A 26,840-nucleotide genomic window follows, 5' to 3' on the forward strand; every position below is an offset into this window, starting at 1 on the left:
AAGTCTCAAGTGAGCTCTAGACTATTCTTTCTAGGTCGTTTGGACAATCTTGCCCTTTTTTTTTTTTTTTTGGAGGCTGATGTTCGAGTAGCCCATATTGAGTTTCGAGCTTAATTTATGGGTGCATGTTTTTCAGACACAATGGCAAAGTTTGTTTTTCGTTGGGATGGTTGAATTATGTTATTTTGTGACTTTATGAAAACTAATGTTGTGCATTGGACTGCTACGTACGTGTGGCATTTAATGTATAATTGAGACATTTGTTCGTTGATCAAGCGGTTATATGAATCCAACATATTCTTAATCAGTGATTACAAGTGTCAAGTTAAGAATTGATATGTTTTTTCTTCATTGATGGGATTTTGATTGTGATGATCAATGTGTTAATGCTTGCTAAAGCTGTATTTGTCCTTCAGTGGAGATTTATTGACATGTTTGGGGTGTGAAATTATGTTTTCGCCTCTTGCTTATGAAAATGTCCATATTAAAGGATAGGGGCAAAATGAAATGTCTACATTAGCTTTGCACTCTTCTTGCAAGTAGGAAAAATCTGTAATTTTGGTATTATAATTTTGATCAAAATTTAATTTGAAAAAAATCAAAACTTCATAAGGGTCAAAGATTCAAAATTATTATTATTTTTTTAAAATAAAATGAGGTATACACTGAGTCATATAGAGCATGGATAGGAGCGAGGGCAAATTTAAAAAAGGGAATGTGAGAGCTGTAGAATTAAGTTATAAGTAGTGAAAATTTAAACAAAAATGTACACAGAGTATAAGAACAAGAGTGCACTAAAAACGTAAAAGTAACACCATAACAAAAAAGAAAAAAAAAATTATGTGACTTATAAGTATACAATTGGTATTATTGTAACACACTGGACTTTGTCGAAGAAATAAGGAAACACGCTTTAATTTTGGAAGAAAAAGATTAGAAAAGTAAAAACCAGTAATGAAGACCAATCATTACTGGTTCGGTTCCTCTGTTGGATTTAGGTTAACTGGTCATTAACGGGTTAGAATTAAATAACAGGAGACCCCATTGGATTAGATAGATAGTCCTTGGACGGCATTAAACCAACGACGTCGTTCGGTCACGTCTTCTTGTTTCGATTTTCCATAGTTGGATCCGGATCTCACCGCACTAGTCTGCGGAAGAGAGAGAGAGAGGAGGAGGTGTAAATCTGAAGTCAAGTCCGGACAACAAAGCAGTGTGCGTGCAACGGTCGGCGTATCTCATTATATTCTTCTTCACGAGAAAAAGCACAAAACACACAGTACACACAGTCTCTCTCTGCGCACATTCACACCGACACCCCTAAGCACATGTATTTCAGACACAAACTGACGGATAAAGCTAAGAGGAGGAAAAGAGGGTCCAATCTAAATAACCAAATGCCTTTACCTTTTCTTCCTTTTTGAAAAAAAATGGACGACGTCCTCTGTTTCTTCTCGAAGGTGCGTTCGGCGATCTTCATAAACATACATTTTTTTTTTTACTATCAATTGATGCGTGTACTATACATAAAGTAATTGATAAAACATTCCTTTTATTTTTTAATTTTTTGAATTTTGAAGTACCATGTGTATTGTCTGATCTGGGTTCGGAATAATCAAACACAATTTCCCAACACTCTTTTGTCAATACATCGGAATTGGGGCAGACCCAGTTTCTATTTTTTGATATTTTATTTGTTTTGTTCAAATATATGTCTTGATTTCCTCTAATTGAAATGAAGCATTTTATATGTGGCTAAATTTATTTATTTTAGCTTTATATTACAGTGTTTCTACAATTTCATGAATACCCATATCAGGTTTTATGCCCTTTTTACTTATCAAAAAAGAAAAAGGGTTTTATGCCCTTTTTAATATGTGCAAAACCCTCTGTATTTCAGGATAACTTGATTGTAAAGGGTCCAAAGAAATCTCCATTGGTATTGAGAATGCTTGTCTTAACGTTTGCAATGGCCTGTGGTGTTTATATCTGTTCAATCTGTCTAAAGCAAATCAGTACTCACACCAAGGCCAGATTCCCAAATGTTCAAGTGGTCGAGAGGCCGTGTGAGCTACCCAATCTAGAACAGTGGGAGAAACCTTATGTGCACTACCCGCAACCGAAGACTTTCAGCAGGTAAGGCATTAACTATGGTGCTTCTGAGTCTGGCTTCCATATAGATTCACTGACTTGTGGTTTTGGTGCGTAATTAGGGCTGAGTGTGCTTGCAATCCCGTGCGTTTTTTTGCCATTTTGTCTACGCAGAGATCCGGTAGTGGATGGTTTGAGACATTATTAAATAGTCACATAAACATTAGCTCCAATGGAGAGATCTTCTCTGTTAAAGTTCGGAGAGCTAATATTTCTACAATTGTCGGAACTTTGGATAAAATGTATAACCTGGACTGGTTAACCAGTGCTTCCAAGAATGAGTGTACTGCTGCAGTTGGCTTGAAATGGATGCTTAATCAGGTTAGTGCTGTCCTGAAAAAATTCAAATTTCTATTTCCTCTATCTTACCATTTAGTTATGCATGAATTTTGTCGGATGGGAGAACATGTCATGAATCTTAATTGTTACTACTGCATTGTTTATATATAGTAGATGTCAATGTCGAATTAATCACTTCTCTTTCTTTTGAGATTTATTTTAATGCTGTGTCTGCACTTACCACTAGCTATTATTTTCAGAGGTATCACCTGCAAAGGAGAGGTGTAGGGTTCAGTTCCTGTTTGAGATATGCATATTTGTTACTTTATCATATATACAAGGCTTATCTCTTAACTTGATGATGGTACTAATTGTTTGGTACAATGGTAAAATGTTCAGGCTCTTATGTGTAAGAATTTGATTCCAATCATGAGAGTAGTCGCTTTGTGTAATTAATACCAACGTTTAGGTTTGTATAAGTCTGCTCCCAGCATCCTCAGTTAATGGGGACCATACTGGGTAATGACTCTTTGAACTTGATGGTGACCGTCGTTCTGTTTTTTTCTTTTTCTTTTTTCTTCTAATAATTCTGTCACCAATCTCATGCTAAACCTGACAAGAGAATCCTAGGTATGAGAATCATTGTTGGTGTTATGAGTGGATCTCAACTAGGCATTTCAATTGTTGTGTTACCATGTGTAAATAGGGATGGCAATTTCTCCCGACCCGGTGGGTTTCCACCCCGCCCAGTCCAAAATGGAACGGATATGGGTAGCCCTTTTACCTCGCAGGGGCGGCTATGGGATTCTAAAACAAAACCTAAGTCGGGTTCAGGTTCAGGGCCAGGTAGAATACTGGCCCGCCCTAATTATATAGTATTACATAATATCCTTAACCATTCCTTTGTACTCCACATATATATATATATAGATATATATATAAAGGTATTTAACATTTTAACCCTAAATCAAAGTATAAGACCCAGCACCGCCTCACGATCCTCTCCTCACTGCCTCAGCCCTCACCACCGCCTCCAACCCCAATCCACCATGATCTTCGACGATGAAGAGGCTTTGAATTTCTCTCTCTCTCTCTCTCTCTCTCTCTATATATATATATATATATATATATATATATATATATATATGTCATGTATGCTTACTTATCAAAAAATATATATGTTATGTATGTCTCAAATTCTTATTTTGTTGGGTTTTGGGTTGTATTGGTTTGGGGATGTGTTGTTAGTCTTTCCCAAAGTAATTCTACTTGAGCCCCAAGTAATTGTCTAATAAGGATTTGTATTACTTGAGCTGTTTGGAGAAGGCAAAGAAGAAAATAGAATGAAGTGGCAAGTGAAAAGAGAAGAGAGTGGGTGGGTGCGAAGGGGCACCAAGAGTAGAGAGATGTAGCTTCATAGAAATTGGTGAGTGTGGGGTGGGTAGAGATGATGAGTGAGTTGGTAGAACACTGATGACGTGAAGTGGTAATCCGTGAAAGGCTTGAGTATCCAAGTAGAGAGTGTGAGTACACAATTTATTGTTCGAAGTTTCTACTTGTGTAATTTCTCATGAGGCAGTGAGTGTGAAATTTCTTGTCTTCATGGACGTAGGTCGAGTTTGATCGGTCAAACCGTGTAAAATATTATGTTATTATGTATGCTTGTTTGTGTCTTGCTTCCATTGTGCCGAACGAAGGGGTATAATTCCCCAAAAGTAAGATATTTAACATTTTAACCCTAAATCTAAGTATGAGATCTAATGTTGCATCACGATCCTCTCTTCACTGCCTCAGCCTCCCCACCGCTTTCAACCGCAATCTGCCTGATCTTCGACAATGAAGAGGCTTGCGATTTCAAATGACCAAAAGACTAGCGACCTCCGATGACCAAAGACCAGTGTTCTGTCTTTGGTAATTATGTATATGTATATATCATACCACGTATTAGATAACCCTTTGAACAGATCAAGAAACCGATCAACTCTTCGTTCAGAAATTTCTCACTTTATATGCATACATGTATAGAGTTTTTATTTTTTATTTTTTTATACCCATATGTAGATCTATATATAGTTTTTTCCTTCTGTCAAATCTCAAAATATGTATTTCTCTCTCAAAATTTATAGGTAGATTCTTATTGCAACTGGAAACAAATTGATGAAGATTAAAAAATCTGTATTTTTTGTTCAGTTTATCTCTACATTTGTTTGTGAAACGGATTGTGGCGGAGCGGGAATGGGTTCTTTGGTATTTTTTTCAGGACAGGGATGGGATCATGCGTAGAAACCCGGGATGGGTTTTTAACGAGGATGTGATGTATAGTATTTTGTACTGGGGAGGAGTAGGGTTCAGTCAAAGCCGTCCCAAACCTGCCCTATTGCCATCCCTATATGTAAATAAATTGTTTTGAGAATTTAGGGTGATTAGGTAAATGTGAAACGACTTACATTCATGTTGTATTTGGGAGCATCGAATCGGCTCCTTGAAATTGGAATTGGAGAAAAATTAGTTGAAATTTTGAACTTTAATTTCTCTAATTCCAAGGTGCCGATTCGGTGCTCCCAAACATAGCATCAGTGCCAAAAAAATCAAAAGAAAAAGAAAGGTAGGGAAGTAGAAGAGGGAGAAAAGGACATCCAAAATATGCTAAAACAGGGAGGAGGCTAAGGAATGTTCTGGCCCTTATGCCAGGGTCCGTGCTGCTATTTATAGAGCTTAGAGCATGTGTTTTGCAGGTGCTATTCCATGTCTCGCAATGTGGTTCCAACGCGTGTCCCTCTCTCAAGCATATTATGGGGAGACACGGATGTCTCTTTCCTTCCTAAGACTCGCGAGTACCTTGTGGTTACCCTCTTTTATCCCATACAAACAAGTCCTACTTTTAATCCACCATGCCTCGACAAATCCTCCTTTACGCCTGGGTCATGATGCCTTGCAAGTAGCCTCACACCATGATTGTTATTGTTGATGCAAGATTCTGCTGTGATCGGGAACGACATCGTACCTGAAAAGAAGATAAAAAGTAATTGGAGAGGCACTGGTGTGGTGCCTAGAGGTCTCCGACGATCAAGTTAGTACCAGATCGGGAAAGCAAAGGAAAGGTAAAGGACTTTAGCTAGGGATTTTTTGTCGTACCTTTTCGAGTTGGAGCCCCCTCTTTATAGAGGCAGGTGGTAGCATTAAAGTAAGGAAATTATTCCTTTTACTTCTCGAATACGGATGGGTAAGTCATTTATTATCTTTATCCCTTCAATTATTGTAACCCATCCAACCTCTTAGCTTTTGTGCCAGTCAAGTTCCTTTTGGGTGAAGATTCTGTATCATTTTCCCCCATTCTCGTAATTGCATGTCAAATTTAGAGAATGTTAGTTGCTTTGGGTCCCGCCTTAGCTTTAACCTGACAGATTAGTTGAATAATGATATAGAGAAACAATTCAATTTTTGTTACGCCACAACAATTATATATTTTACTAGTATTTTAATGATATAGAGAGACAATACAATTTTTGTTATGCCACAACAGTTATATACTTTACTAGTACTTTTTTAAATGCTATGAGCACAGAAACATTATATTAATATGCAAACATGTGTATATATATATATATATATATATATATATATATATATATAAAGTGTATGCGCATGGGTAATAATTTAATTCAGATGTTAAAACAGTAGGCTTCTTTATATATATTACTTGTTGAATGTAGACGTAAGAGCTAACATAGCTCAACTGGTAAGAGATCTCCTCCTTTGAGCTCAAGCTCTAGAGTTCAATTCCAAGGAAGAACTTTATTTTTATTGACAAAATAAAGAGGAAAGGTGCTGGGTAATGCCCAACACCAAGAAAGTGGGAATTCCTATGCCAATCATGACGCGGTTCCATAAAAAAGGAAAGGTGACTACTAAAGTGATGGGGTTCCAGAAAAAAAGAAAGGTGAATATGAAATCTTCTCAAGTCTGAGCTTAAAATGGTATGAATCATACTTGATTTCATCTATCATCATTTAGGTACATGCATACACGTTATTCATGTTTATATGTTTTTGTTGCATGGTAAAACCTAAGGGTGTTTAATTTATTTGGTTTGCTAATTTAGGAAAAATGAGTTTTCACAAAAATATATGTGATATGTTAATATTAAGATTCTAGAGCTTTCTCTTAAATATACATGACATGTATATACACGTATATTTCTTGAATTTACATAGAAGGTTTATTGTGTGCTTCGAACTCTTTTTGCTAAGTTTTTAAAGTTTTCTAAACTTAAGCATGTCTTTTCAACATCAAGAAATTTTTTTTTTCCCATAAATTCATCTATGCTTAATTTGTTAAGTTTTATTTTGCTTTAGACACATATTTTGAGTATGCATCAAGAAAACATTTTCTCGGGATCTTAATGGAGTATTATGATGTGTAGAATGAAGTCCAGAATACTTGAGTCGATTTAATTTAAAAAAAGATAAACAAAAAACAGTAAGTTGCGTATCCATCGATTGAACCCTGCATAGCATCGATTGATCGAAACTTCTTAAATGTTAGATCCATCGATTGAACCTTGCGTAGCATCGATTGATCGAAACTTCTTAAATGTTAGATCAATGGAACATTTTTTTAAACTAGGGATTTGTTTCCTTAATGAGTTTGCTTGATCTTTTTGTGTGATATTAATGGATCACTTGGGCGTGATGCAAGGGTCTAGCTCTAGACTCCTGAACCACCTATACGCGAGTCCTATGAGAGACTTGGAGAATTCTAAGAGGTGTAGCACCTCATCATGACTGTGCTGCTTTAAGGATTTCGTGAATCGTTGTGTGCGCTCGTCTACGTCACCCTTGTTATCGTCATACTTTGGGAATTTTGGAATAACATACCCTTGAGGATACGGGGTTTGAGCAAGACTCTTTGGGTACGGTGGCTTTGATCATAGGACCAAAGCACGAACTACAAAAGGAGAGTTCTATGTGAAAAAGTCTCTCAACCTTGTCTCAGTGACAAACTTAGGTGAAGGATTGATCAAGGGTGTGGCCGGTGTCAGTGGGACTTTAGGCGATGCTTGAGCTTGAGTGGGCGGATAGAGGAGTGGTGGCGCCTGCTTTGATGAATTGGCCGGCTAGGTGTGCTCTCTTGAATGCGTTCTAGCTTTTGTATATTTTCTATGATGATAGCCTCGAGCATATTCATTCGCTAATTGGGGTAACTGTTGGACTCCAAGAGTACTTCATTAGAAGTGCGGAGGGCTTATGGTCTGCGTTCGTAACGCCCTCACAGCGGAGGTATGAGAAGGAGCTTGTGACTGGATTGGAACAGTGCTTTCTCTTTCCATAGAAGGCTTAGAATGATTTGGTTGGACACTATGTGAATCCATTGTCTTGTGTTGATATCCCCAGTCGAGTCGCCAAAATGTAGGGGTTCATTTCATAACATAATAAAATATAAAAAATGGTGATATCTAAAACACAATATGAAAGATACAAAGAATGAACTGGATGAAGTAGGAGAAGTAAACCGATCAATGAGAGTATTGATGGTGGTAGGGAGATTGTGGTATAATCGTGACAGAGTCCCAGTTTGTCCAGCCTTAATGCCTCCTCCAAGAGTGGTATTTATAGGCTAAGAACCCTCTGGGTATTACCCAATGGTCCATTGCATATCTTGCCCTTTGCCTTATACCTATATAGATAGGTATAATGGCTCTAGGTACCTAAGAGGTCACTTTCTCTCATCGAGCCATGTAATATGGTAAGCCTCTCTTATCTTGAGCATTAAATGCCTTTTGTCATTACTTGACCGGCGGCAGCTAGGTTAATACTAATAATGTCAGAGCATTAAATGTGATGTTAAGGTTCTTTGTCACAACGCATATCCATTGTCTCATTAATAAGACTTCTTTGTACTTGCGAAGCATCTTCTGACTTCTCATTCACCAATCCAAGGTCCTTCAAAGTATCCCAAAGGCGAGTATCCGAGAAGGCCCCACCTTTATTTCGTATTCTACTTGAGCGAGAGTTTGACAATGCTTCGAGGCTTAGCTCTTCAAGGCACCCAGGTTTTGGGGACGCAAGGGTGAGTACTTTGACTTTTCAACATGCCACGTGGCCCTTAATTGTCCAAGTATTTTTGACTTTTCAATGTGTCATGTTGGTTGGAAATATACGACACCTACAATATTCATATGTTCCATTGCATAGCGATAAGTAGATATATAATGTTTTTATATAGCAAAAAGAAATCACTACCCCTCGTGCAGTGTAGCTGGGAGCATCTCAAGCACTTTTCTGCTATAAGCAACCTTCTTTTAACTGCCCACAGGTAGCTCAATCTCTACAAGATCCTCCAGCAGCAACTCTGCTTCCCCAAAAAGATTTCCATTCGTTTCCCCTTGTTCAATCATCGCAAATATTTCCAAAATCCTGCCTAGGCCAAGGTAGCCCACTTGGTGAAGTAGCACGTGGCGATGGGCGAAGCATAGGGATACTTCAGGATGATGCCCTAAGGCCTCTCCAGCAGGCGCACGTATGAGCAAGGCATCGCAACACCCATCCTTTGGCGCCTTTGTTTGTGCCACTTCCTCAACACCTTGATGCTCGATATTTGCATCCACCCTTACCTGCAGTTGCGCGTCAGCTTGATTCTGGACTTGTTCGCTACTGTTAGGATCTGCAACCACTCGATGCTCCGAATCACCTTGTCACCATTTCTAGCAGCAAACTCTGCCTTACCTATTCTTCAGCAACCACTGACTCTTGAGCATTCTCATGCACTTCCATCGACTCCTTGCTAGGTGTTTCCTCGATTGGGCTCTGATCAGCGCTCTGCACTTATGTCCGCGCAGGATCATTCCCCTTCTCTTCCCTAGTCTCATCATTCAAAGGATCATTGCCTTCATCACCATCACCATCGACCCCCATGTCTTGCATTACTTTGTATCCCCTTCACTCCCATCACTTTCTATCTCCACAACATTCACTCCCCTCCCCAGCTCTGCCACTTGATGAGCAGCAAACTCTGGTTCAAATAACACCATTTGCCCAACCATCGTTGCTCCTCCAACCACTTGTTCAGCACTGACATCGCAATACACCACTACTATAGGCGATACCCTGAGAGGACTCACCTCAGTCACATCTTCGAAATGGGACATTTCTACAGGCGATGCGCTGAGAGGACTTGTTTCAGTCACACCTTCGCGATGTCCCATTTCTACAGGCGATGCCCTGAGAGGACTTGCTTCAGTCACATCTTCGCGATGTCCCATTTCTATAGGCGAGGCCCTGAGAGGACTTGCTTCAATCACATCTTCGCGATGCCCCATTTCAATATGTGATGCCCTGAGCGGACTCAAGGGCGAACTCTCTTTGTCCTCCACTTGCCCCGCCGGTGCAACCTCCCGTATTCAAGGAAGCAATCCACTTTCCCTAAAACCTTGGAAAAATCAAAGAAGGGCAGATAAGGAAACTTAGTATCACTAGAAGGTACCTCATCAGAGCCTTCATCAATTACGGTGGCTGTTAGACCTACCCTTTTCACGTGCTGCAACATGCGCCCACCTACAGCACCAGACCCAAAAATTCTCTCCATCGAGCCATGGCCCGAAGGAGTGAATGCTGTAGAGGCTCACTAACTGCCCCCCCAATTCCTTCAATTTCCTCAGCCTCACTTTAATCTGAGGGTACCAACCTACGTCGATGTGTTATTTCAGGTAGCACAGTGGACAACGATACACCTTCCCCTTCTCTATCATGAGCAGTGGCAGCTTCTGTGAGAACCACGGCTGCTCTCTTGGCTAGATGGCTTGTCCTGGAGCGTGTGTATGGTCCCTTCTTCCTTTGAGAGGACCCACTCGCTGGTGCCACATCCACCACAACCACACCACCACTTCGACCCTCGTTCGTTGGGACTTGTTCTTCATTTACCACACCTTCGACTGCGGGTTGTACAAATCTGCAGAGTTCCACTCTGTCAAACTCAATTGGTGGTGTCAAAGAATAATCCCCTGGATAAACAACAAGCGCTCGCACCACCCTTGTCGTTGTCCTCTGGCAAAAATCCTTAAAGTCATCCAGCTCTAATCGCCAGTATGTGCGCGATGCGTTTGTCGATCTAGGCATTCGCAGTCTTCCCGGCAAGAACAACACACCTACCCCTTCGGTTAACAAACCTGTTTGCTTTGTCAGAAATCACATAAAGCTCCTCGCATACGATGCCTTGCCATCAACAAATATATACTGAGAGGCCACCACCCTCGATCATACCCAAATTGCAAAGGTATTCTTTGAGGGTTGTTAGTCTTCACAAGCTTCCCACCCTCCCAAAATGCTGGCAAAAAGCCAGGTGTCATGCACAACAATAGAACTAGCACATCGCTAGCCAGCAGACGAAAAGCGCCATTTGGAATATACTCATCACTCTCAAAGTACATTGCCATTGTCAATACCCTTGGCAGTACTTTTGCATAAGGACGCACAACAAATTGAAAACTCTGATCAATCCCATAGCTGAGGTGACTTTGAGGAGCACGCCCATGCTACCTCATCCCTCGCACAACCAGATTTCCCTTGGGCAACGCCACATGTGTAGTTGCATAAGACTTGATCCCCTCACACAAAAACATTTGTAAAAACAAGGAGGATACATAGGAATTAATCAGATATCGCCCTACAGAGCGCGATGAGTCATCTGCCACCATATCCAGTCTATGGTATAATTCCCAGAAATAGGGGCTCCAATGCTATTATTACCCCACTTGCTAACTTAACTACGATATCTATGTGATATGATAAGGGTGCATCGCTTGAGCAAATACTGCGATACCCAGCATAACTGGTACGCAGCCAGATTTGAGGGGTGCCCCACCCAAGGACCTGCAATGACTGCTTTGCCCTACTCTGACAACCCTTTCTTTGACATAGGGAAGTCCCTATAATGATACCTCACCCACGAGCCAAAAGTTCACTTGCGCGCCCCCTTCCCTCGATCTGCAAGTTTCGCTCCTTTGTTTTGGTCCCATAATTCTTTGTGGTTACCAATGCCTCAATTAGATCCCCAATCAAGCCATTTTCCATATCATTAAAATGTCCATATTGTAGGGTTCTCTTGAGTCTTGAAAAGTCAGCCTCAATAATTGGGTCACATCCTCAATGGTAGGAGTAAATTCTCCCATGTTGTGATAAAGATATGTGAACTTGTGCTCTAGCACGACACCAATTGCCACTGGCATCTCGCGGAACACTCAAACTAAGAAACATTCTGATTGATGAAATCACCCCGGTCGCTGTCAGGAAACGCACATTCTCTGCATTGCCTAAATTGTATCTGCCCATTCCTCCCACCCATGACCTGGACTTGTATGATTCACAAAATCCACATATGACCATGGGTATCTACCCCGTTCCACATTAAATGGCAGCACTGTGTCTGCGGGAATACGATGAGTAGTGGCAATATCTTCCTCCTCCATTAACTCCGGCAATTCTAGAGGTTCCCTCCCCCTCAACCCCACTTCGGTCCGCCCATCGCCAAAACCGGTCATGTTTCCCAAAGAATGGCACTCGTTGCCACTCAGAGTCCGGCGGTACTCGCTGTGGCACCTCATCTTGTTTACTCAACTCTTTACACACCATTATTTTTCAAACTAAAAGCTCTTTACAAGACAACAATGGTGATCTCCAAGACACACAAACGATTTCTCTTTTCTTTCACTAAAAGTATCACAAGCAGACATGTCCTTTTAAGCACGCCTCATTGGGACTCTCCATACGAAGTGACACTAAAACGGCGCCTTAATGACTCCAGACGTCATTTTAATACCCTCGGTCAAATGCATCTCTACTAAACTTATGTTGCACGCGCACCACTTCATGCTGAACTGCTACGTGCACAGGGGGACTAAATGTAGGTGTCGTATATTTCCAGCTGACGTGGCACGTTGAAAAGTAAAAAAATACTTGGATTGTTAAGGCCACGTGGCATGTTGAAAAGTCAAAGTACTCACCCTTGAGTCACCACACCCTGGCATCGCGCCCAGGTTATCAACCTCGAGGGCCTTGCCCTCGAGTCACCAAACCCTGGCATCGCGCTGAGGTCATCAAACCTCGAGGACCTTGCCCTTGAGTCATCAAGCTTTGGCATCGCGCCAGGTCATCAAGTCTCGAGGAGCTAAGCCTCGAAGCGTTGTCAAAGTCTTGCTCAAGTAGAATACGAAATGAAGGTAGGGCCTTCTTGGATACTTGATGCCTTGTCTTTGGGATACTTTGAAGGACCTTGGATTGGTGGATGAGAATTCAGAAGATGCTTTGCAAGTACAAAGATGTTTGATCAATGAGACGATGGATATGTGCCGTGACAGAGAACCTTAACATCACATTTAATGCTCTGACATTATCATTATTAACCTGGCTACCGTGGTCAAGTAATGACAAAACGCATTTAATACTCAGGATAAGAGAGGCTCGGCATATCGAATGGTTTGATGAGAGGAAGTGATCTCTTAGGTACCTAGAGCCATTATACCTATCTATATAGGTACGAAGCAAATGACAAGACATGCAATGGACCATTGGGTAATACCTAGAGCGTTCTAGGCCTATAAATACCACTCTTAGAGGAAAGGTTCATTAAGGCAGGACAAGCTGGGACTCTGTCGCGATTACAGCACAATCTCCCTACCACCATCAGTACTTTCATTGATCGGTTTACTTCTTCTTCATCTAGTTCATTCTTTGTATCCTTATCTATATATATATATATATATATATATATATATATATGCTTATTAATACGATACTTCTACTTTCATAGCGTTTACGAAAATACTAGTGAAGTATATAATTGTTGTTGTCATAACAAAAATTGTATTGTTTCTCTATATCATTTGTTCAGCTAATATGTCATGTTAAAGCTAAGGCGGGACCCGAAGCAACTTACATTCTCTAAATTTGAGATGAAAATATGAGAATGGAAGGCAAACAATATGGAATCTTCACCCAATAGGAAGCTTGACTGGCACGAAAGCTAAGAGTCGAATGGGTTACAATAACTGAAGGGATAAGGATAATAAATGACTTCCCCATTCATAGTGGAGAAGTAAAAGGAATAACTTCCCTACTTGAATGCTACCTCCTGCCTCTATAAAGAGGGGGTTCGGGTCAACTCGAAAAGGTACTAAAAAAATCCATAGCTAAAGTCCTTTCCCCTTCCTTTGCTTTCAGGATCTGGTACTAACTTCATCGTCAGGGACCCCTAGGCTGGTGTGGTACCGGTGCCTCTCCAGTTACTTTTTCTCTTCCTTTCAGGTACGACGCTGTTCTCGATCGCGGTGGAATCTTACATCAACAGTTATAGACCATAGCATTACGCGCCATGCTTATGGCCACTCTCCCTAGGAGCAAGTTTCTTTAGACAAGTTTGTTTTCTGGGAACTTGCCTCTCATGGGCCATCAGCCTGCATAGCGACTAACCCATCTGTCTGCGACAAGGGTTGTTGCTGTCGCGGGTAAATTCTTACCCACAGATGGAGCTAGTTTACTTTTGGCTGAGATGAGTTGTTTTTCCTTACCTGTGGATGTAGTAGATGCCGCCGATGTCTTGTTTCAGCTTTTTCTTCCTTTTATATCTTTCCGTTCTTTCATATCCCTTTACACCATGCAGCCCAAAGCATAGATCAGATTGTTGAAAGATCGTTAAATGGCATGTATAAAAGATTTGGAGAAACCATACAACAGTATGCTAGGTTGACTGTGGTTGGTTTGTAAATAAACGACTATCAATTCTATATGCATTTGATAAAGGACCCTAAGTTAGAGTGGTAACTAGTATGAGACTAATTAGAGGGATAGTTAATTTTGAATCATAAAAGGTTTAAAGAAGTATGTGACCAAGTACACTATGTTGGAGTGGTAACTAGTAGCAGGATAATTAGAGGGACAAGTGAATGTTGAATCCTGATACGTATGCATTGAAGGTTGGCATTGAGTTATCAGCTTCTTCTTTTGTTCAGTTCAGTTTTTTTTTTTTTTTGGACATACATATATGGTTGTTCTATAATGCAGAAACTTCACTAACATATAGCTCTAGTTGTAAAATGACAATACAAAATATAAGTTAGATTCTGTTAGAAACTTCACAATACTTGCTCTATAATTATTCATACTTTATATAGGTATAATTGATATTTTTCTTTACGGGAAGCAACAAATGGACAAGCACATCCAGAGACACAAAGAGAATAGTCAAGGTAATGGAGGACGAGATATTGAATAAGAAAAATAACAAAGGAAATGACAAAGGGGGTTTTTGACAACCCTGAACCCAAATCTGAAAAAGTTGAGGCAGTATGACAGCAGTAAACTATAAAATGTAAATAGTTTGAAGTATATTTTGAATAGGAACTTTCAAAGTCGATCATATACTAGATAATTTGTCTATTGGAAACAGACCTACACAGAGGAGGGAATCAAAGTAATGGAGAATGCAATCTTCTCTACAATGAGTGAACAAAATAAATGATAAAATTGAAGGTGCCCACCAAATTTCTCCTGATTTATAGGAACTAAAGGAGTGAATGAAATCCAATTAACTTAAATCAAGTCATAGCAGGTCTTTCCACTGGGATGATAGCCTTCAAGTTTGCCAATTTCAGGGTCGGTCTCAAGGAACTTGCAATTTATTGTTTAGTGATATCAAATTTCTGTCAAATGAAATATTCCATTCATCATGTATTGACTTCTGCCAAATTACTCTTCTTCATATTTTCTTTACCTTTTCTCCACTAACATTCTTGGATGAAATTACGGTAATTACTTGGTTCAATCTCTGTAAATTTAGGCCTGCTTGTTGTAAGAAGCTGGACGTCTCACACTTTTGACACAGGATCTGAATTGATGCAGTCCAGTTTTCTTAATGGTGCTTCTCCCAATGCTGTCTCTTATGCTAAAAGCAGACTTGAGGTTCCGACCCTCTTTTTAAGATCAGGTTTCTCATTTAATGCTCGAATGCATGGTCAATGCATTTTTCTATCAAATGCACTGGTATGGGATCTGTAGACAGTCTTGCTTCCTTTTGGGCAAGACTGAAGAACGAAATAGACAGAAGATTGATGTATGTTAATTTTCATTTTAATTTTAATAGATTCTGTTGTTTTGATTTGGACTACTTTAGTTGTTTATTTGGCCAGTTGCATTATTCACTTGCCTAGTTTGTAATAAGTGCATTAACTCATTGTATATTAATATTTTTATTTTGCTCTGTTTATGCATTATATGTGGATGAAATAGTGAATTACCTTTCCTTTCTATTTTTAATGTAGGGTTTAATGCAGCATCATGATGAAATAGTCGAATATTTTAACACCAAGGGTGTTTCAGTGATTTTTCTCTTCAGAAGAAATCTTTTACGCAGGATGATTTCAATACTTGCAAATTCTTATGATAGAGATGCTAAGCTACTGAATGGGACACATAAATCTCATGTGCATTCACCCCAGGAGGTCTCTCACTCTCTCTCTGTCTCTCTCTGTGTCTCTGTCTCTCTTATATTTCCTGAAGACATGCTCATTTTCCAGGCTGAAATACTTTCAAGATACAAACCTAAAATTAATACAACATTGCTGATACCCAACCTAAGGCAAGTGGACGAGATGACTGCCAAAGCTTTAGAACACTTCAAGAGCACACGACATATTATCCTTTATTACGAGGAGATAATAAAGGATCATACGGTAAGTAATACATATTATGACACTGATTTGCCGCCTCTTTTTTTTGAAGTAGGTGGAGGGTGGTAAATGGACATCTTATTTTCTCTCTAATCAATCATTACAAGTGTTTTAATGTACGTTTCACTGCTCCAGGATCCATATGGGATGCACATGAAAGCAGGATTATGAATGATTGAATGGAAGATGTCCATTTATACCCCAAGCTGATCTTTCGTTTCTTATTTGAAAAGAAAAAAAAAATATTACATTGTCCTTCTTTTCGATACTTCTACACAAAGGTTTAGCTATTTTCCATTTCTTCTGCAGAAACTAATAGAAGTTCAAGATTTTCTGAAAGTTCCGCGGAGGGATCTAAAGAGTCGTCAGGTGAAGATACACAAAGGGTCCTTGTCTGAACAGGTTGAGAACTGGGATGACATCCAAAGGGCGCTCCGGGGAACACCGTATGAAAGTTTCCTCCATGCAGATTATGAAATATAGACTAGTGCACCTACTGTAAATATCATATTCTGTTGTTTTGCTTATTTTTTATTATTTGTTTTAAATAGTAGAAGCCAACAGGAGATCCATCCTGTTGAAATTTTGGCCAGATGCTTGCCTGTTGTCAAATTTTGTTTCCTCCTTCCCTTTTTTTTTATTATTATTATTTTATGTAATATAAACATTGGTGTAGGGGGAGCTAATTCAAAGAGGGAAAAAAAAACAAGGATGTGGCTTGTGCCTTTCTTTATTGTTGTTGCTGCTGCAGTATTGTAATTTGTAAAGGCCAAAATATTGCAAGCTTTATGAGGCTGATTGCTGATAAACGATGTTCTTAGGGCTTATTTAGATTGGATGAATCCATTTCAATTTATGACAATGTGATTTAAGACATGGAGACTGATTTAGACTCTCAATGAACATGTGAAATTTTTGTTCATAATTTTATTTTGAGTAGTGATATTCATACTAAACACTTGCAATGAATTGCTTAACCGAATAATTTTTAATTAACTATTTATATCAAATATAATTAAGTGGAGTACTTCACTCTTTTATTTGTTGCATAATTAATCAATTAAAAAAATATGTTTAACAATTTAATCATTTTACTTTTATTTTATTACTTTTCTCTACTTATTTGAAAGAGTTAAACCCGATTAACTGTATCATAAATAATAATAATAAAAAAATCGTTTAATTTACTTACAGGAAAAGGATGCGAAACGCCGTACATTTTGGGTGGAATTAGATTCAAATGGTCAGGGCAATCTGAAACCGAATTGCACTCCATTTATTCATTATTATCGATAATGCCATTACGCGTGGTATGGTGGGATTGGATTCAAATATTGGACGGCTTTTAGCCGCGTTACCTTCTCCGAGATCTAGTCACATACCTTGTAGAGTAAATATATTTTTCAACACAATTAACATATTTACAAAATTGAATATTTAAAAATTGCACTCCATTTATTCATTATTATCTATAATGCCATTAAGCGTGGCATGGTGACACTGGATTCAAATTTTGGCTCCAAGACGGCGTTACCTTCTCCGAGATGGTGGTCTGACATGTAGTCACATCCCTTTTTAAAATTTTCAAATAATTGCACCAAACAAGCTAATTTTGTTTAGACCCAAACGGTCGATTTGTTTCTTTTCTTTTAAACCCTTCTTCTACTTCTACCCCACACTAACGCATCTCTCTCTCTCTCTCTCTTCGTCCATAGAGTGAAGAACAAATGGCTATCAATCAGATTTCGCTCTCTAATCGAAGCCCAGTTCATTCTGACTCAAGGGTCTCTCTTCCCCTCTCTCTCTCTCTCTCTCTCCCTATATATATATATATATATAGGTTTATGTGTATGCTTTATTATACACAGTTGAACATTTGTAATTTTAAATTTGTTTTCTTGTAGAATAAGGGGAGGAAGCCACCGGAGACCAAGAAGAAATTGTCGAAAAAAAGACCATCTGGCCCTAAATATATGACCAAGAAAGTAAGGATATTTTCCCTATATATATATATATATATATATATATATATATATATATATAATTTTCTGAGAAATTATATTCACCAATTAATTAGAGGTTAGAGTTTTCACCTTCAAATTGTCTCATTGGAGATTGCTGATTTAATTAATTAATTTCTAATAGCTTGGTTCTGTTTTCATTTCCTATTTTGCTCTGTTCATTAATACTGTGTAGTAATAGTATTTATAAAGCCCCTTGGGTTCTTTTGCTCTTTGTAGATGCTTATGTCTAGGTTCTTGTGTTTCATTAATGTGTAATAGTCCGTACATTAGTAATATATAAGCTCTCTAAAAAGTAGAAATCTATTGTTGAAAAAAGTCATCATCTCAAATACCGAAAATTGAATTTACACATTATGTTTAGGTTCCATTTGATTAGATGGGAATAGCAATAAAAGAAAGAAAATTAACTTTTTCTAATCACTTTAGGAGTTTGAAGGAAAAGGAAAATTTTGAAGGAAAGTAATTTGAGACGACCACCTAAGTGGCTAAGTATACAAAAAAAAGTTATCCTACAAAAACATAGGAAAATTTTGATTTTATGAGTTTACAAAAATACCCCTCTTGTAAATTTCACGCATTCCCAACCATGAAATGGCAACAATACCCCTTTTTTCTTATAACTCTCTATGCTAGTCAAATGTATGTTGGAAAATTTATTTTCCTATCATTCATTTTCTGCTATCAGTTTCAATGTAACCAAACCAGACCATAGCCAAAAAGGAGATGCACTTTTGAAGCAATGAAGTGATGATTCCATGAGAAAGGAGCCCTAAAAAGTCGAGAAATTATTAGGTAGTCCAAGACCACATGATCCCGACCAATCACACTTTTTAGGAAAAAAATATTAGGTAGTCTGGGATTGTGAGGTCCTGGCCAATCACAAATTTTTAGCAACCTTGCGTGGCCTTTTTGTGGTTGCTGCGGACAGAGCTAAAAGGTGACGTGACGGGAAACGTATCTCCACATTTCTAACCTCGGGAGAGGACGACGTTGATTGAGCTTTTCCATGCCTAGTACCCGGGACCCCATGGTCCCAGACTACCTAATAATTTTGTTTGGAGCAAGGCATCTACGCCCTAGCATAGGAAAGTTCAAACTTTCCTCTATTTCCAATTCCAGGTTGTCAATTTTGTGTTTCCAAACATAACATGAAAGTAAGTTGTGCTCTTCTTGCCAATATATATGATTTTTTAGTGTCCTTTAATTTTCATCACTTGTGCTCTGGTGTACCATCTAACTTAATTACCTAAGATGTAAAATTTATTTATGATAGACGATGTTGATTGAGCTTTTCCATGCCTAGTACCCGGGACCCCATGGTATAGTATTTAATATATATGATTTTTTTTGTGTCCTTTAATTTTCATCACTTGTGCTCTGGTGTACCATCTAACTTAATTACCTAAGACGTAAAATTTATTTATAATAGTTTGGAAATTTTTTTTCTAGTCAGGTATAGTATTTAATATTTGTTGATTTACTAATTTCTTCTCGTCAATGGCAATAGTTGGCATTGTTATGTCATGGGTTATAGAGGTAAAACTAATTGGAAATTTCTTATGATTTTTTTTGATCAGGTAACTAATGATAAACCAAAGATTTCCAAAAGGTCAGTGTGTGTATATATAGTATGTGAAGTGGGTTTTTGATCTTCTTCAACAATGATGGAGATTTATTTGTTCTGAAACCATGCTGCCTCTGAAAATTGATTGAGCAGTGAAGGGGTAGGAGCTATAATCTGTCTCCAAACCAAGGCATCTGTCATAGAGCGAGCGCAAGAGGTTGAAGCAAATTTAGTAGCTGACTTCCCTAGCTTTGTGAAGCCTATGCTTCCATCACACGTTACTGGTGGATTTTGGCTGGTAAAATCTATGCAAATTCTGTCCAAATTCATGAATTAGTCCAAATTTCCAAATACAAATCTATGCAACTATTTTTTTGACAGGGGTTACCCAAGCGATTCTGTAACTTGCATTTGCCGAGGCATGACGAGACTGTCATTTTGTTGGATGGAAGTGGAGAAGAGTACAGGACAAAGTATCTGGCGGATAAGAATGGACTGAGTGGTGGATGGAGAGGCTTCTCCATTGCACACAAATTACTTGAGGGAGATGTTTTAGTTTTCCAATTGATTGAACCTTGCAAATTTAAGGTAACTGCTTCTTTTATGCTTATATGCCACTTTGTTTCTCATGTTTTCTAATTACTTTTATATATTTCAGTTACTAATCGTGTGTATATTTGACTAACTAGGAGTGGCCTTTTAATGCATCAAAATTTTTTGATCTAAAGTACGATCAAAATTGAGATTTCTGAGTCGTATTGCATCTCCATTCTAATTCATTGAGTAATTTAAGATTGCGTTGACCAATGGATTGCTTCAATTGTATTATTTGGTAATTTGAGTTTCTTGATGCATGTGGCAGTCCAAAATACTTGTTGGTGCTTGTAAAATGGGCTTCCTCACCTCATATACTACGTGCATGTCGAATTTGAGTGGTATTTCTACTGCTTGAAGTTGTTTCTTGTTCGAAGTGAGGAACACTTGTTTGTCACCTACTGTCTTCCATCTTTTGTAGGTGTACATTGTTAGAGCAAATGACTTGACAGAAATTGATGGGGCTATTGGTCTTCTATGTTTAGATGCTTGTGCAAAACCGATGGATATTGGTAAGTTGGTTCACTTTTTTGTTTCACTAAGTTCATTGGCCCAAAAATGCTACTTATCATCATTTTCTTTTTTCATAAAAGATCAAATAGAAAACAACGCGAAACAAAAGGACGTGGAGAAATGGTTGCAGCCAATTCCGCTAGACCATCATCAAGAAAATATTAAAAAAGATGGCGTGATGGTGCTAAGTGACCTTGGACCTCCTGCATCAGATCAGTCCATAGACAACGGTGATCAGGCCATAGACAACGGTGATTATACTAGCTTTGAAGGCATCAGGTTTTCGGAATCCACTGTTGATTTTAAAGATGTGAAGTGTTTTGAGAATTTCACCATTCTCGTGGATGGTTTAGTTATGGATTCCCAGGTACCTCAACACCTTCGTGTCAAGTATTATGAGCTTTGCCGTAGTCAAGAAGCATTTCTTCATGATCACCTTGTCAAGGGCCTAAACTTTAACTTAGCTGCTGGCATAATTTCTGAAACTGTCAACATCGCGGATGCAATTAGAGCTTCCAAGCCAACAACCTCTCAGGATGATTTCACAACTTGGGACCGGACTCTAAAAGCATTTGAGGACTTGGGCATGAATGTTGGGTTCCTACGTGCTCGTCTTAATAGGCTTTTGACCCTCGCATATGAATCGCAGAAGGTTATAGAATCAAAGAGAGTCGAAAGAATTCAAGCTGTAGAGGAGATGAAAACCCTTGAAGCACAGCGTTTAGAAGTGGAACTGGTGATAAAAAGTCTAGATGCTGAGATTGAGTCCATGAAGTTAAAAGGGGAGAGGCTAGAACTCAAGTTCCAGGAAGAGGCTAATGCAATATGGTGAAGGATCAAAATCCTCGCCTGTGCAACAGTAAACCGGCCCCCTCCAGTTAGTGATATGGGATGCAAACCTAACATTACAACATTTCCCTAACGTGCATCACTAACTTGAGGGGACCAGTTTGTTGTCGTGCAGGAGAGGATTTTAGTCCATATGGTGAAAAGCTCTCTCTGCTTTTTTTTGGGTTGATGTGTAGATAGTCTTTTTTGTTTTTGGAGTTGCACATGCATCATCAACATGCTAGTAATGAGGGGACTGGTTTATTGTTGTGCAGGAGAAGATTTTAGTCCATATGGTGAAAAGCCCTCTCTACTTTTTTTGGGTTCTGATGTGTAGATAGTCTTTTTGTTTTTGGAGTTGTACGTGCATCATCAATATGCTAGTAATGAGGGACCGGTTTACTGTTGTGCAGGAGAAGATTTTAGTCCATATGGTGAAAAGCCCTCTCTATTTTCTTTTGGGCACCGATGTGTGGATAGTCTTTTTGTTTTTGGAGTTGAACGTGCATCATCAATATGCTAGTGATGATCTATACTGAGGAACTAAGTTCCTGCATCTAAATGCTGTAATTTTTGCTTTTTGCTGACTGTTTTGATGATTGCAAAGTAATCTTGGATACACTCGATATCACAAGCACCTTAATTATGTCATTCCAGCCAACGATGGCCTGAACGAATGAATTAAGTAGTTGCTTCTCGCAAGTGCATGACCAAGACTTTTAAAAAGGTCCATCACATTCCAATGGTTTTTCATTGGATGAATCACTTGATGGACAAAGTGTTCGAGAAAGGAAAAATAAACAATGCTCCCAAAATTTCGAATGAGACAACCGCCCTTTAGTGGAAAATGCTTACCACTGCAAACCCGGATATCGTTTTCAGGTGCTTTTCCCAATGTAATGCCAATATTGCATAACTACTACTCGAATGACACTTGTCTCAGCGGGCACAGTCTTCTCCTTACAACTAATTTGTCACGTGTGTTTTTATAACTTTAAAAAGTAAATGAAAAAACAATTAACCTAATTTTTATTTATTTATTTATTAAATGTCAATCCAACGTATCATAATAACGAGGTCTAATCCCACATCAACCAACAAAAAATACGAGTGAATATGTGACGTGAGGCAGTACTTATCTCCTTCAAATTAATACAAAACTATAAGTTGAAGTTGCAGACACGGCCATTAGGTTTTATCAACCATAGTGGCTCTACCACTAGCTCCCTAAGCTTAGCCAATGATCTCTATTCGTTAATATCCTGTTTCTGCTTATAAACCACTATCATAATTTGCATAATTACATGCGCAAACAGTTCATTCATTCATAACCTATGGGTTTCAAACTCTTCCCCAACCTCATTATTCCCTTGTTGTTTCTAATACCGTTTTCGTCTCCTAAGCCTCGTGCTTATGGGCAACTTGATTACAATTTTTATGATAGATCATGCCCTAATTTGTCTATGATAGTAAGATATGGTGTTTGGGCAGCTTTAAGGAATGACACCAGAATAGCTGCATCCCTTCTTCGCTTGCAGTTTCATGATTGTTTCGTAAATGTAAATTTTCTTCTCTTCAAATCTATTCCCTCCTCCATCTTTTTTATTTTTATTTTTTTAACAACAATATATATATATATATATATATATATATATATATATATAAACACACACTGTTTCATGTATATAATAGACTTGTAATATTTGTCTAATGGTAACTTAAATGGTGCTTAAGGTCAGTTCGCTAGGATTTAATTAGAACCGGCCATGTAGGGTGAAGAAAATTAATTAAAACCTTTTCTTATGAGTTTTTTTATTTTTTATTTTTATAATAGGTAATCACACAAAAGTATGACACAACCCTCTTATGAGTTTTTATTTTATTTTATTTATTTTATTTTTATTTTTATTGTAGGTAATCACACCAACATTTCAATTGTTGACTCAACCCTTAACTTTTTCATTTTGAAAGAAGAAGAAACATTACATCTTTATTTTAATGGAATAAAAGATACAATGGAATAGTACTAATAATGGGAAAAACACTACTACTAGATATACCACTAAGGCATTATCAAAGCATTAATTACTAAAAGACATACCACTAGATATACTAATATATAAAGCACTAATAATATTAAAATTAAAAACAATAATTTAAAACTTGAAAACAACTTACAAAAAACTTTCTTTCTTCAACTTCAATGCAAAGTACACACTTAGAAATATTACAAAAAAGAGAATAGAAAACTGATCAAAAGATAATATGAGGGTAAACAATACCCCCTTTTTATACATAAAATATTGAAATCGAAAATTAAACTTCGGAGTCCGTATAGTGGTTGGATGGCATGTGTTGAATTACTCTGCAGTCGAATGGTCCACTAGTAATTTCTGTCTTCTTATCATATAACGTTGCTAGTTCTCTGATAAAGGAGAAGTCATAATGATTGTTTGGCCGTGGACTGTAGAATTAAAGACTTTCTGAAAAATTCTTTTATCTTTTGTACGTGGAATCAAAACTTTTTAATGGAATTCCTTCTAATGGTAGATTCTCAATAAAGTTATCTTCTTCTGTCCGCAAGATAATTGAGAATCTTATTTTTTAAGAGCTTTCATCCTAGATGCCATTAAAACTGTAAGGGAATCCCAATAATCTCCAATACTCATTACTTCTTTATTTCATTTTTTACTTTTTTATTTTTATTTTTATTTTTTCTTTTGTTTTTCCTACAATGCATGACAAGAAATACCACTTAGTCACTTTCAGTGGGAGAGTTGAAGGTTTCCCTTAGTAAAAGTCGAGGCATTAATGCATAAACTTTTGCTTTTATTGGGAGCCGAGCCTTCAGAGTAAAGAAGTACCACTTCCATATAGTAGTGTATATATATACATAGTTTTGTTTTCATTGTTTTTATAGATAGTTAGTTACGTATACCAGTAAGAAATTGAGAATTTGAATCCTCAACTACTTAGTACAAACTACCCCTTCTTGAGCCAACTTGTTATATATATAGAGCGTAATATGCTGTCAAGAAAGCTTCCTTTGACAATAGTTACGAGTTCTCCAATATAATATTGATTGTGACAATTTTTTAATTTCTGTAAACGTGGGAGAGCTCATTGTTATTATAATGATAGAGCTCTATAAATACAATTACTTATATATATATATATATGCATAGTGAGAGTTCCAACACGATTGCAATTATCTGTAAAATTAGTTCAAACATGATTGCAATTATCTGTAAATTAAATTTGTGAATATATATATATATATATAGTCACAACCTCTTTCGATTTTCTTTCATGGCATAGGGTTGCGATGGTTCGGTGCTCCTTGATAACACTGAAAATTTCATGGGAGAGAAGAATGCGTTACCTAACCGCAATTCAGCTCGAGGGTTTGAAGTGATTGAGAATATAAAGGCATATGTTGAACGAGCTTGTCCGTTAATTGTTTCATGTGTTGATATATTAACTCTAGCAGCTAGAGAAGCTGTCTTTCTGGTAACTAAATTGGCACACTTTCTATGCATATCTACATTAATTTCGACAACTTTGCAATTAACATGTTTTATTTCTGTGTTCTGTTTCGTTTTTCTTTTGCTTAAGTCTGGAGGGACCCCCTGGCCTGTGGGATTAGGCCGGAGAGATGGGTTCACTGCAAGTGAGAACGCGGCGAATGAAAAGTTACCGTCGCCTTTTGAGCCTCTGGGAAATATCACTGCTAAGTTTGCAGCAAATGGTCTTGACTTGAAGGATGTTGTAGTTCTATCAGGTAAAGTCCTATACACTTATTATTATTATTTTTTTTGAAAGGTTAAGCAAACACATACACGCATGTCTTCACTAATACTTGATCAAACACCTGACCTCTCCTTTTAAAAAGGTCTTTTTCTTATTTTATTTTATAAGGGACTAAAAAAGAAAAAAAAAAAAAAAACTTTAGTTACTGTGTAGAACACAGTGGGATTATTAGTATGAACCTTTAAATACATCTTAAGATGAGGTGATTATCCGCAAATAATACTTGTTTATCTCCACACGAGTGAGGAGGAATCTCCTTCACACCACTGATATGACACAAGACGACAAGTGTTATTTTTAAAAATTTAAATATGAAAAAGAAAAAAAAAATGAGAATGAAACATAACCTTATCTCTTATATTTAAAATTCAAACTTGACATGTTTCATTGTATCAATGTGCCCACATTATTGCTGTGGAAGATGAATTTCTCACTGGTGTGGAGATGGACGACAAGTATTAATTTTTTAGTACTGTACTCATTGTTTTTAAAAATAAACAAAGAGAAGTATTGTTTGTGATTTCTGTATATTAATGTTGACATATATATATGGTGCTGTCACTCCTTTATGTTTTAGGAGCACACACTATAGGTTATGCTCAATGCTTCACATTCAAGAATAGACTGTTCGACTTCAAAGGCACTGGAAAGCCTGATCCACTTCTTGATTCTTCACTTCGCTCCAACTTGCAAAGTACATGCCCTAATGTAGATGGATCAAACAGCAACCTTGCTCCACTTGACTCCCAAACTGTTTACAGATTCGACAATACGTATTATAAGAACCTCGTGAACAAAATGGGACTTCTTGAATCTGATCAAGCCTTAATGGGGAATCCAAGGACTGCTGCAATGGTGTATGACTATAGCATGTACCCTTCTCTTTTCTCCAAGGATTTTGCAGCATCCATGGTGAAGCTTGGAAATATTGGGATACTCACTGGCAAAGATGGGGAGATTAGGAAGAAATGTGGATCTGTAAACTAGATTTGGCATGGGGTCTTAAATGTCACCCCTTGTATGGAACCACTGTAACTTATGGTGTGAGATATATAAACCATGGATGCATAAATAAATTTAAATGTTGTTCTTGGATGAATATATCTTGTATTGATGGTTGCTGCATGATCATTTTATTTATTTATTTTTGAATGGTAAAGCAAACACACAAACACTTTTTCCCACACTTGGACTCAAAATCTTCCCGCCCTCTTTGAGGATGGTTGTTGCATACTATGTGGGCAAAAATGCAAAAATTTCATGAACTATTGAGTAGTTGCAAGAAGCTAGCTCCTATACTATTTTTTGTAGCATGTCTATAAAAATGTAGGGCTATAGCTTAGGCGGATTAGGCGAGTTT

General features: G+C 37.9%; 3 protein-coding genes across 5 annotated transcripts; all 3 read left to right on the forward strand.

The window, feature by feature from the left end:
* Positions 1–1,058: 1,058 nt before the first annotated feature.
* On the forward strand, positions 1,059–16,880 carry LOC132300736 (uncharacterized). Of its 3 annotated transcripts, none has more exons than XM_059797950.1 (7): positions 1,059–1,460; positions 1,901–2,136; positions 2,214–2,472; positions 15,321–15,380; positions 15,740–15,919; positions 15,995–16,150; positions 16,283–16,403. In XM_059797950.1, the coding sequence occupies exons 1-7, from the start codon at positions 1,431–1,433 to the stop codon at positions 16,316–16,318; spliced, it is 957 nt and encodes a 318-aa protein (XP_059653933.1). In that variant the 5' UTR covers positions 1,059–1,430; the 3' UTR covers positions 16,319–16,403. The 3 variants fall into 3 exon arrangements, with proteins under 3 accessions (XP_059653933.1, XP_059653931.1, XP_059653932.1); XM_059797948.1 differs by lacking the exon at positions 16,283–16,403 and adding an exon at positions 16,457–16,880 and having other exon boundaries at positions 1,064–1,460; XM_059797949.1 differs by lacking the exons at positions 15,321–15,380; positions 16,283–16,403 and adding an exon at positions 16,457–16,880 and having other exon boundaries at positions 1,068–1,460.
* Positions 16,881–19,668: 2,788 nt separating this feature from the next.
* LOC132301721 (B3 domain-containing protein Os01g0234100-like) lies at positions 19,669–22,252 on the forward strand. Its single transcript, XM_059798950.1, has 6 exons — positions 19,669–19,707; positions 19,749–19,780; positions 19,889–20,033; positions 20,117–20,323; positions 20,751–20,841; positions 20,923–22,252. The coding sequence occupies exons 1-6, from the start codon at positions 19,669–19,671 to the stop codon at positions 21,672–21,674; spliced, it is 1,266 nt and encodes a 421-aa protein (XP_059654933.1). The 3' UTR covers positions 21,675–22,252.
* A 752-nt stretch (positions 22,253–23,004) lies between these two features.
* On the forward strand, positions 23,005–26,467 carry LOC132301722 (peroxidase 10). Its single transcript, XM_059798951.1, has 4 exons — positions 23,005–23,229; positions 24,989–25,180; positions 25,286–25,451; positions 26,058–26,467. The coding sequence occupies exons 1-4, from the start codon at positions 23,005–23,007 to the stop codon at positions 26,465–26,467; spliced, it is 993 nt and encodes a 330-aa protein (XP_059654934.1).
* Positions 26,468–26,840: the final 373 nt, after the last annotated feature.

Source organism: Cornus florida, unplaced genomic scaffold (genome assembly GCF_030987335.1).
Source record: "Cornus florida cultivar Cherokee Brave unplaced genomic scaffold, ASM3098733v1 CherokeeBrave_3.0.0_Hap2_Chr03, whole genome shotgun sequence".
Taxonomy (NCBI): domain Eukaryota; kingdom Viridiplantae; phylum Streptophyta; class Magnoliopsida; order Cornales; family Cornaceae; genus Cornus; species Cornus florida.

Bases quoted from the DNA above. Each gene is read 5' to 3' on its own strand.
- LOC132300736 (XM_059797948.1), top strand. From the start codon at position 1,431: ATGGACGACGTCCTCTGTTTCTTCTCGAAG. The intron at 1,461-1,900 runs GTGCGTTCGGCG...TCTGTATTTCAG, and splicing joins TCCTCTGTTTCTTCTCGAAG to GATAACTTGATTGTAAAGGG. The intron at 2,137-2,213 runs GTAAGGCATTAA...GTGCGTAATTAG, and splicing joins CAACCGAAGACTTTCAGCAG to GGCTGAGTGTGCTTGCAATC.
- LOC132301721 (XM_059798950.1), top strand. From the start codon at position 19,669: ATGGCAATAGTTGGCATTGTTATGTCATGGGTTATAGAG. The intron at 19,708-19,748 runs GTAAAACTAATT...TTTTTTGATCAG, and splicing joins TTATGTCATGGGTTATAGAG to GTAACTAATGATAAACCAAA. The intron at 20,324-20,750 runs GTAACTGCTTCT...CATCTTTTGTAG, and splicing joins TTGAACCTTGCAAATTTAAG to GTGTACATTGTTAGAGCAAA.
- LOC132301722 (XM_059798951.1), top strand. From the start codon at position 23,005: ATGGGTTTCAAACTCTTCCCCAACCTCATTATTCCCTTGTTGTTTCTA. The intron at 23,230-24,988 runs GTAAATTTTCTT...TTCATGGCATAG, and splicing joins TTCATGATTGTTTCGTAAAT to GGTTGCGATGGTTCGGTGCT. The intron at 25,181-25,285 runs GTAACTAAATTG...CTTTTGCTTAAG, and splicing joins CTAGAGAAGCTGTCTTTCTG to TCTGGAGGGACCCCCTGGCC.